Genomic DNA, 10,192 nt, shown 5'->3' with positions numbered 1-10,192 from the left:
CATTAAGCGTGAATCTTCTGAACTATCTCCTCGGAGCTTTTACTAGTGCTAGCCAAGATGGCCGCCTCAGGGGCGCGCCCCATCTGCCACTCTCAACATGGCGGACAGGCGCCGCCGTTCCCAGTGTGCTGTGTGTGTCGGAAGTGATGCATCACACACGTTTCCTCTTTCTTTCTGCAGCAGGAACCGTTGGCTGCTGGGCAAGGGGGGCGCGGTGGATAGTGACCTTTGCCCCGACCTCGTGTAGGTGATATATACTCACGGGTGGGGGCACCTCAGTTTCCTATTGGGGGCGGCCGGAGGGTGTGCGTTGTCAGGGGGCGAGCCTTTACCCATCGGCCTATTGGCGGGAATTGGAGAGCTCACCCTCCTTTGATGCGCTCCCCCCCTCCAGGGAGCAGAGCGTTTGAGGGCCCCACCATTTGTTTGAACAAAGTGAGACTTCCTTCCCCGGGGCAGGATTGGGGAGACCCTCCCAGATCGGAAGCAAAGTCCTATTGCTCGAGGTGGAGGATTGCGGTTGGCTGCAGGAAGCGGCGCTGCCTTTAGTCTGAAGTGGCGCCGACCGATCGCCCCTTTCTTGCCGCAGCGTGGGGTCCCAGCGCAGCTCCCCGCAGCCCGCCTGCTCCCCCAGACCTTGTTTCCGGCTCTCGAGCTCCCGGCGTGATGTTACTGTTTCTGCTGCTGCTTCCCCTGTGCGAGGCGGTGGAGGTCAAGCGACCCCGGGGCGTCTCCCTTACGAGTGAGTGGGGTGGCTTGGGGGAGGGTCTCTAAAGGGATCCACCTGGGCAAGCCTTGTGCCTCCGGTTTCCCAGCCCCGATTCAAGGCAGGGGGCCGTTTAGTGGAGGAAAGGTCCCTTCCTAATCTGTGCCCCTGATTTCCCCATCCCCCCTCACACCTGCAGATCATCACTTCTACGACGAGTCCAAACCTTTCACGTGTCTGGATGGCTCAGCCACGGTCCCATTTGATCAGGTCAACGACGATTACTGTGACTGCAAGGACGGCTCGGATGAGCCAGGTGAGGCTGCTGCTTCCCACGGTCACTCATCACCTGCCCGTCGAGCCTTTGTGGTGTGGTGTGATCCGGCCCCCTCTTGTCCTTCACGGCTCCCCGTGGGTCTTGGCGTGGTGCTGAGGGCAGGGGGACAGCAGCCTAGCAGTGAGAGACAGCCCCCCAGGCCTCCTGGGGTTCAGGAGATGGAGGAACTGCCGTCAGGGGCTCCTGGAGAGCCCTCTGCTGACCTCTCCTTCCTCCCAGGCACGGCGGCCTGTCCCAACGGGAGCTTCCACTGTACCAACACAGGCTACAAGCCCCTGTACATCTCCTCCACCTGGGTCAACGACGGCGTGTGTGGTAAATGAGTGGAGGGGAGGTGGATGAGGAGGGGGTTGTGGAAGGGGGGGTGCCAGTGCAGGCTGATGGCACTACCCCCCCTCCCGTACCCCCAGACTGCTGTGATGGAACAGACGAGTACAACAGTGGCATCATCTGTGAAAACACCTGCAAGTATGAACCCCATGTGCCCCCTCCCCGCAAAGACCCTGCTTCAAGGGGAAGGTGGGGAGAAACTGAGATTCCCCCATCCTGGCTTCTGGGTAGCACAGGGCTGTAGCCAGAGGCACCTGGTGAGCTCCAGCATCTCTGTGCGGCCCAGAGCTGGTGCCTCATCTCTCTGTTCCGTGGAGCATTCCCTAGTTTAGTGTGGGAAATAGTTTTCTCGGCCAGGCCTAGGGTCAGGCCAGATCACAGCCAGGACTCGAACCCTGGTGGCAGGGAGCTCTAAATGGAGCTCCCGCTGCATTCAACTTCCACACCCAGTCCTGGGTCCTGTGCCCTAAGAGGCCCCCAGTAAAGGAGTGATAGGCCAAGTGTGAGGCAGTAGGGAGTGGTGGGGAGTGTGGCAGCTGAAGGGGTGGGGGATTTGTCACCACGTGGGCAGGGCTGGCTTGACTGCTCGGGCCTCCAGCCTCTGCTAAGCCTCATCTGCCTGTCTGGAATCATTGGGGAGGGGGGCTGGCCCCTTGCCACCCACTTGCCTGGTCTGACGCCTCTACCTTCTCTCTGGAGAGCCGTGCAGCCCCACAACCCAGTGCTCTAGCTTCCGCCTGGCCTCCATGGGCTGGGCAGTCCCCTGGGCTGGGAGGGGGGTCTTGTTGTCTTGGCCTGTGTGACCCTGCCGATCCCCCCACCCCCTAGAGAGAAGGGCCGGAAGGAGAGGGAGACCCTGCAGCAGCTGGCCGAGGTGACCCGCGAGGGCGTCCGCCTGAAGAAGATCCTGATTGAGGAGTGGAAGAAGGGCCGAGAGGAGAAGCAGGTGCGGTGCGGGCGGCCCGGCGCGTGGGGCCGTGGGAAGCCCCTTCTGTGGTTCTGTGTCTGGCACATGGGGTCCCTGAGTGAGTCCCAGCAGTCAGCGACGTTCACTGGGGTCCCGCAGTGGGGACAGAGGGTGGAAGGTGCCAGAACTTTCTCTCCCACCCTCAGGATCTGGCCCACGAGGTGCCCCCTGAATTCAGGGGACAGCAAGAGCCTCTCTGGGTTCAGGCCACCTCGAGGAAGGGCTGTTGCCAGGTGACCTTTGGCCTCAGGGTGAGGTCAGAGGTGTCTGGCGGCTGGCCCACTGAGGCACCAGTCATGGTCCGGGGGACTGAGAGTCTGTGGTGGTTCAGGCTGATTTCCCACAGCTTGGGGCCCCGTTCCCAGGCCAGAGCCCACCTGGGACACTTATAGGCCAGACTCCCTCAAGGACCCCTCCCATGGGAGGGACAAGTGACATCCAGGCTGCTGGGAAAGGAAAGTGGGGAACTGTGAGGCATGGAGGGGACTCTTGCCTTGACCCATCCCTCCCTATCCCCCCAGCAATCTGGGGGACAGGAAGCAGGGAAGACTTCCTGAAGGTGGAGGCCTTTAGGGTCACTCAGAGCCAGTCAGTGTCCCGTGCCAAAGGAGACCGTGAAGTAGGCACTGGCAGAAGAGTGTTTGTCTATATATGTATGTCTGTATGTCTGTCTGTATGTCTGCGTCTGCCTGTGTATTTTGGGGGTGCGGTTCAGGGTACCCTCAGGGACCCAGTACTGAAGTGAGAGATGGGGCAGAAGGCGTTGCAGGCTGGGTCCCGTGGAGGTGGGTCTCGCTCCAGTGGCCTGCAGGGGACCCTGGAGGTTCTGGAACGACCACCCACCAGGGCGGAGGCAGGGCAGGATGGCAGTGGGCCAGAGCAGCAGGTGAGTCTTCGTCCTGCCGCTGCAGAACAAGCTGGCCGAGCTGCAGGACCGGAAGAAGTCCCTGGCTGAGCAGGTGGATTTGCTGCGGGCCGCGAAGGAGGAAGCCGAGAAGCCCGAGAAGGAAGCCAAAGAGGAGCACCGGAAGATGTGGGAAGGTACAGCGGGCGGGCGGGGCTGGGACACGTGTCTCCCTGGGCTGATGGCCCGTCAAGGTGCCTTGGTGTCGGGCTGGAGCAATAGTTTGCCTTGCACGTAGCCAACCCAGGTTCGGTTCCCAGCATCTCATATGGTCTCCTGAGCACCGCCAGGAGTCATTCCTGAGTGCAGAGCCAGGAGTCACCCCTGAGCATTGCCGGGTGTAACCAAAAAAAAAAAAAAAAAGGTGCCTTGGTGTCTGGTGGTTGCATATGCCATGTTTGAACACCCGTAATGAGGCCGTGTCTGCCAGGGCGGCTGTGGGCTTCCTGATCCAAGGGATGTCGGGATTCGCAGGGGGTCAGGGGGACAGGAAGCCAGGAGGGCCCTGACTGCAGGGGGATCTAACAAGCAGAGGTGGGCCAAGGCGCAGCTGTGGGGTGAACGTGAGGCTCCGGGGGTGCCCATCTGCCTTTCTCTCCAGGACTGGACCGGACACTGACCTTGTCTCTCCATGCACAGCCCCGGCTGCTTCCCACTCTGGACCCTTCCCTGGGTACCCCTGGGCTGGGTCTTCCTGCCCTCTACCCCCCTCCTAGGCCGGCACTTCATAGGTGCCTCTCCAGCGGCCCTTCTCTTCTCTCCTTTTGGCTTCTGCACTCCAGATAGAGTTTGGGGCCACCCCCAGTGGTGCCGTGGGCTCCTGCAGCTGTGAGAGCAAACGGGGTGCTGGGGGTTGAACCTGGGTCAGCCCTGGGCAAGGCAAGTGCCCCACCCGCAAGCCTATCGTCCGGTTCCTTATTTTTAATTTTTTTCTTAAATGGAAAGTGAAGATGCAAAGCCCCCCCCCAACTCCCCTCCCCCAGCGCCCCTGCGGGGTGGAGCCTTCTCCCGGGACAGTCCCAGCAAGTGGACCGCACCCCAGGCCCTCTAAGCCAGGCTAGACTCCCATTGGCTTGTCACGGGTCACATGGCGGGGCACCCTGCAGGCTGACTGGCCAGCTCCAGATCACGTGCTCGGGTGTTGGGGGACGGTGCGGCCCTTCCCATTCGATTTGCCCAGCAGTCCGTTGGGTCGAAGTGGTAATACGGCCCTGAGGGCGCTTGTCTTACATGCAGCTTACGGGGTTCGATCCCCGGCACCCCATAGGGTCCTCCGAGAGTTCCGCCAAAACAAAAACACAAGCATCCTTTAGGGTCTTGAGGACCATAGCCCACACCCCCAGTGCCCATTTCACCTTTTCGGGGTGTGACGCCGCCCTCTGCGCAGTCGGCGCCCTCCGGAGATTGGTTCCGGCCTGACTCCCCATGTCTCCCTGGGGTTCCTTTGCTGCTGTGTTTTCTGGCCGAGCCCGTTTGGCCAGTCTCAGCCTCTCATGCCGGAGTTGGCACCGCCAGTCGTGTCCTGGGTGAGCCCCGAGCTGGTGTGGTGTGGCCCTGTAGCGCCGATTTGCCAAGGCGCGCAGGGCCAGGCGTGGGCTCGGGTGGCTGATGGGCATTTGGGGCTCTCCCGGGAGTGCTGATGCATTTGTGGGGTCCAGCCGGAGGTAGACCCCAGCATGGCAGGATGCAGTGTCCAGGAAGACCTTAATACTGGAAGGTGCAAGCTGATTGGCTGCATGCCTGTCTGTCTCCGGAGGGCGTTGTCGTCCATGTGCATTTTCCTTGTGGGGACCTCATGGCTTTGCCACACTTGATACTGGTGCCTCTGCCATCCTCCCTTGTTTATCCAGAAGCCCAGGGGTGTCATCCAAGCCCCCCTGCACATGCATGGTCCGCCAATAGCTACATCAGCTCCCACAGCTGACCCCCTCCCCCCGTGTGTGCACTGCGCCTGCTCGGCAGCACCCGCTGGCGGGGACAGCAGAGGGGGGTCAGGCAGAGGGTGACGGTTTCCCCTGCCCCCGTTCCCCAGAGCAGGTGGCCCGGGCGCAGAGCGAGCAGGAGCAAGCACGCGTGGCCCTGATCTTCCAGGAGCTGGATGCCAACATGGACGAGCGGTGAGCACATCTGGACCCTCCTCCGCCTTTAGGACCCAGATGGGGAGCGGGCTCCCGAGGCCCCACTGCTTTTTCCAGCTGGCTCCACGACCCCTCTGACTCGCGGCTTTGCCCCTGAATGCAGGTGGCCGGGCCGGTTGGGAAACGAGGGTCAGGCTGCCGCCTCCCCAAGGGAACAGAGACCACTGCCTAGTTGACCGTGGGGACAGAGGGACAGGATGTGGGGGCTTCTCTGGGCAGAGGGACGCCTTTTGCCTTATGTGTACGCCACCTCCTCACCTGCCCTCTTCCTCTGTCCCGCCTCTGCCCTGGGAACCTCTAGGTGAGGGGTGATCAGAGATTGGGTGCCCCCTTACTTTTCCCCATAGCCCCATGGGCTTCTCTTGCCTCCCCCCACCCCCAGGGTCTCAGTGGATGAGCTGCAGACACACACTGAGCTGGACACGGACGGGGACGGGGCTTTGTCAGAAGAGGAAGCCCAGGTACGACCCCTGCACCCGCAGGGCCCTCTCAGATGGGTGGGGGACATGGCTATGCCCTGGGAAGCTGCAGGGGGTGTCTGGAGCCAGTGTCTCCCTCTCCTGCCCCTGCCTCTCCCCTCGTCCTGCAAGGCACCTGAAGTGCTCGCCCCCACCTTCGCCGCAGGCCTCTGCTGCCCCCTTCTGGCCTCTGCGCCAGCCTGGTGTCAGGCCCCAGCCAGGCGCTCCCGTGCCTGGCACTGGGCACCCCTATCCTGAAAGCCCCCCCTGATGTTCCTACACAGGCCCTCCTCGGAGGGGACACACAGGTGGACAGGGTCACCTTCTTTGACCGGATCTGGGCGACCATCAAGGACAAGTATCAGACGGAGGTCAGTGTGGGGTGGAGAGGAAGCCCCCCCCAAAGCCATTGCGGCCAGTTCTGATCCAGATCCACCCTGACCGGCTGGCCCCCCAACTCCCCAACCCCCAGCTGACCCTTGCACCTTCCTCCTTCCCAGGGACAGGGCCGGGGACACCGGGGCTGAGGGTCAAAGTATGCAGGGTTTGCGCCTGGGGGCGGGGGTGGACCTGAAGGCCATAGCCGGGTCTCCCCACCGACTCCTACCAGGCACTGCCCCCTGAGCAGCCCGCAGCCCCCGCTTCCGACCAGCTGACACAGCCGGCGGAGCACGAGCAGGAGGTGCCCCCAGGACCCCCTGAGGAGGAGGAAGAGGAGGAGGAGGAAGAGCGGGAGGAGGAGGACGAGGAGCCAGAGGAGGAAGAGGAGCCGGAGGAGGACGTCCAGGTGCCAGGGGAGCAGCCCCTGCAGGTGTGCGAGGCAGGGTGTGGGGCGGGGTGGGGGTGGGGCAGGGGAGGGCCCGATGCTCTTTGATTGGTGCTCGCTGACTGGCGTTGCCCCCAGGAGGCCCCGCCCCCACTGGCCCCGGCCCCGCCCGCCAGCGCCGCCCCTGAGGACCCCTCGGCTCAGATGCCGCCCTACGACGCCTACACGCAGGGCCTGATCGATGGTGAGGAGCTGGCGCCTGGCGTCCCCCGGGAGCTCTCTGCCTCCTCGCTGGCACCCGCATCTTGTTTGCGCACCCCTGGCGGCTGGGGAGCCCCGTGCACCGCGGGAGCACGGGTCCCCTGCCCCGGGGAGTCCGAGAATTCGGGTGGCGAGGAGGGGTCTGGCCAGCCCTCGCCCAGAGCAGGCCAGGGGGCGGCAGCGGGGTCGCAGGGGTGCTTCTCGTTCCCAAACCCTCATCCCTCGCCTTCCTCCACGGGAGTGGGGACCCCAGTCTGACGTTCTCCCACGCCTCAGCTGCCCAGAAGGCCCGCAGTGAGTTTGAGGAGGCCGAGCGGTCACTGAAGGACATGCAAGAGACCATCAGGTATGAGGCGGGCCCCCTCCGGCCCCAGCCAGGCGCCTGGGCCCTCCCCGTCGCCACCTTCACCGGGCTCCCCAGAGAGGAGAGTAATGGGGAGTCGCCAGGCAACCGCCCGGGAGGCAGCGAGCAGGGCCTGCGGGCTGCCTGCGCCAGGCTCCCCCGGGGGCCCGCCTGGCCTCAACACCACCTTCCTCCTGCAGGAACCTGGAGCAGGAAATTTCCTTCGACTTCGGCCCCAGCGGGGAGTTCTCCTACCTCTACAGCCAGTGCTATGAGCTCTCCACCAATGAGTGGGTGTCCCCCCAAAGCCTCCCCATCACCAGTGAACTCGGGGAGGGGGGGCGCTGAGCGAGGCCGCAGTGAGGGGCTGGTTGGCAGGGCGGTGGGAGAAGCCCGGCAGCCACCCAGAGCATCTGCCTGTCATTTCCCCCAACAGGTATGTCTACCGGCTCTGCCCCTTCAAACTGGTCTCGCAAAAGCCGAAACTTGGGGGCTCCCCCACCAATCTTGGGTGAGTGGGCACCCCCCTCCCCTGCTCCTCATTCCCTCCGCCCCCAGCCCCTGCAGCCAGCCTGCAGCTCTGAGCACTGGGCAATTCCACAGCACGTGGGGCTCGTGGGCCGGGCCGGAACATGACAAGTACAGCGCCATGAAGTACGAACAGGGCACGGGCTGCTGGCAAGGCCCCAACCGCTCCACCACTGTGAGTGGCCAGTGGGCGGGCTGTGGGGGGCACCCCCTTTCCCCTTCGCTGCCCCCACCCTGAGCCTCGCGGTGCTCCGCCTCAGGTGCGCCTGCTGTGCGGGAAAGAGACAGCGGTGACCAGCACCACGGAACCCAGCCGTTGCGAGTACCTCATGGAGCTGACCACACCCGCCGCCTGCCCAGAGCTGCCCCCTGAGATGCCAGAAGTGGACCACGACGAGCTCTGAGCTGCACATGCAGAGGTGGCGGGGGCAGCATGGGCAGAGGACAGAGGACAGTCTCCCACCCTCACCTCTACCCTCACCTGTGCTCCTCCAGCCCCAAAACCGCAAGGCATGAAACCAGCCCCTCAGTCTGCGGACCAAGCCTGCCCCCCGGTCTCCTGCTCCCCGCACACCTCCCCGGGGCTAGGAACCATATGGGGGCTCCAGGCCCTGCTCTTCGGGGGCCAGACAGGGTAGAGGCAAGTTTCCAGGCCCCAGCGGCCTCTGATGCAGTTAGAGAGTATACCCTCCCGGGACCCCCTCTGCCCCCCCACACACCCAGGGCAGCCCCTCCTGCAGGGGACATGTGACTCGACCTGTGACCTCAAAACAATAAACGTGATGGGCCCCCAAGTGTCGGTGCTTGCCGTATTTTGCATGGGGAGAGGTGTGGAAGGGCTAACAGCTGGCTGACCATCTTAACACCTTTTTCTTTTTTTTGGATTTTGGGGCCACACTAGGCAGTGCTCAGGGGTTCCTCCTCGCTCTACACTCAGATCACCCCTGGTGGGGCTCTGCGGACCATGGGGATTGAACCTAGGTCCATGTGTGAGGCAAATGCTCTCCCTGCATAGTATCACTCCTGTCCCAAGCTTCTACACATCTAAGATGAAAACATCCACATTTGGATATGTGAATGTCACCCTGAGGGCGTTCACACCTGGAGGGGTCACCCTCAGGACAGTCATACCTGGGGTCACCCTCGGCATTAATACTTGGGGGGGGTCATCCTGAGGGTGGTAATACCTGGGTGGGTCACCCTGAGGGTGTTCACACCTGGTGGGGTCACCCTGAGGGTGTTCACACCTGGAGGGGTCATCCTCAGGGTATTCAAACCTGGGACTCAACCTGAAGGCTTTCACACCTGGGGGTCATCCTGAGGGTGTTAACTCCTGGGTGGGTCACCCTGAGGTTGTTCACACCTGGTGGGGCAGGTCATTCATCTCGCCTGTTAACACCTGGGAGAGTCATCTTGCGGGCATTCACACACAGCCCTGGCTGACTGGAGTTCCCTAATCCCCAGCAGTGGGGTGGGGGCTGACCAGGACCACAGCAGCAGCTGCCGTTGATGCCCCCTCCCCTGGTGCTCAGACACCCACCAAGGTTGTAAGATTCTGAACTTTTATTTTCTGGCATGAAAAGTACAAATAATTAAACAATTCCATGTAAAAGTCTGTTACCGCGCCAGGCCTGTAATCCCGGTAATAAATAGTCTAAACGCAACGCAAAGTGTTCTCGTCGGGTTCAGGGGTTTGGGTGGTGGTTTTTGTTACTTTTTTTTGTCTTTTTTTTTTTTTTTTTTGAACAGTTCTTCATCACATCCAACATGGACTCTCATGATTGGAACCTTCTGAATAAATAACAGGATGAAGGGAGGGCTAAGGGGCTGAGCCCCCCTCCCATGGGTCTGTGCCCCTCCCCCCCAGGGTTTGCTAGAAGACCCCAGGCCCCTCCGGGGACCCGGCTGGGCTGGGCTCTGTGTTTTTAGGGGGAAACAAAAGTCCCCTCCCAGTCTTGTGGTGGGTGGCAGGGACCTAGGCCTTCATTGCGGGGGAGGGGCGGGGGGAGAGGTGCCCCTCTCCAGAGCCCGGCCCCCCAGGGTGGGGGCACCCCAGCCCTTATTGCTCACAGATGCCTCCGGCACGTGTCCCCGCACGGAGGACGGGGGGAGAAAGCCCCAGGAAACAGCAGAGGGAGAGGGGGGACCCACTGGGGGTGCCTGCCCTACTGGAGGGGGGCGGGGAAGTGGGAAGGACTTAAAAAACCACAAGAATAAATAGGTTCGTGTATCAAGAACAAGCTAGGGTCTTCACCAGCTAAAGACTGAAAAAATTCTCAAGACGAGCAAAAAAGGGTTTTCCTGGACACCCCGGCCGAAGCCACTGGTCATGGGGACTGCCCCACAGAGCAGGCCCCCCTGGGCCCGGGGGGCCACTCAGCTACCATTACGGTTATTAATAATTATTATTACTTGAATAATTCCACTTTCCTTTGATAAATAAATTAGGCATAA

The 10,192-nt window shown here is 62.2% G+C and overlaps 1 protein-coding gene across 1 annotated transcript; it reads left to right on the top strand.

Moving 5' to 3' along the window:
* The first annotated feature begins 97 nt into the window (after nucleotides 1–97).
* PRKCSH (protein kinase C substrate 80K-H) lies at nucleotides 98–9,499 on the top strand. Its single transcript, XM_055129393.1, has 17 exons — nucleotides 98–243; nucleotides 590–742; nucleotides 906–1,022; nucleotides 1,263–1,358; nucleotides 1,454–1,511; nucleotides 2,202–2,319; nucleotides 3,252–3,381; nucleotides 5,277–5,361; nucleotides 5,765–5,843; nucleotides 6,125–6,211; nucleotides 6,451–6,651; nucleotides 6,745–6,850; nucleotides 7,144–7,213; nucleotides 7,411–7,500; nucleotides 7,647–7,721; nucleotides 7,814–7,913; nucleotides 7,999–9,499. Exons 1-17 carry the CDS (start codon nucleotides 147–149, stop codon nucleotides 8,140–8,142), a joined length of 1,806 nt encoding a protein of 601 aa, XP_054985368.1. The 5' UTR covers nucleotides 98–146; the 3' UTR covers nucleotides 8,143–9,499.
* The last annotated feature ends 693 nt before the right edge of the window (nucleotides 9,500–10,192 follow it).

Source organism: Sorex araneus, chromosome 2 (genome assembly GCF_027595985.1).
Source record: "Sorex araneus isolate mSorAra2 chromosome 2, mSorAra2.pri, whole genome shotgun sequence".
Classification (NCBI taxonomy): Eukaryota; Metazoa; Chordata; class Mammalia; order Eulipotyphla; family Soricidae; genus Sorex; species Sorex araneus.
This window is presented reverse-complemented; position numbering and strand designations above follow the sequence as displayed.

Bases quoted from the DNA above. Each gene is read 5' to 3' on its own strand.
- PRKCSH (XM_055129393.1), top strand. From the start codon at position 147: ATGCATCACACACGTTTCCTCTTTCTTTCTGCAGCAGGAACCGTTGGC. The intron at 6,851-7,143 runs GTGAGGAGCTGG...CCCACGCCTCAG, and splicing joins CACGCAGGGCCTGATCGATG to CTGCCCAGAAGGCCCGCAGT. The intron at 7,214-7,410 runs GTATGAGGCGGG...TTCCTCCTGCAG, and splicing joins GACATGCAAGAGACCATCAG to GAACCTGGAGCAGGAAATTT.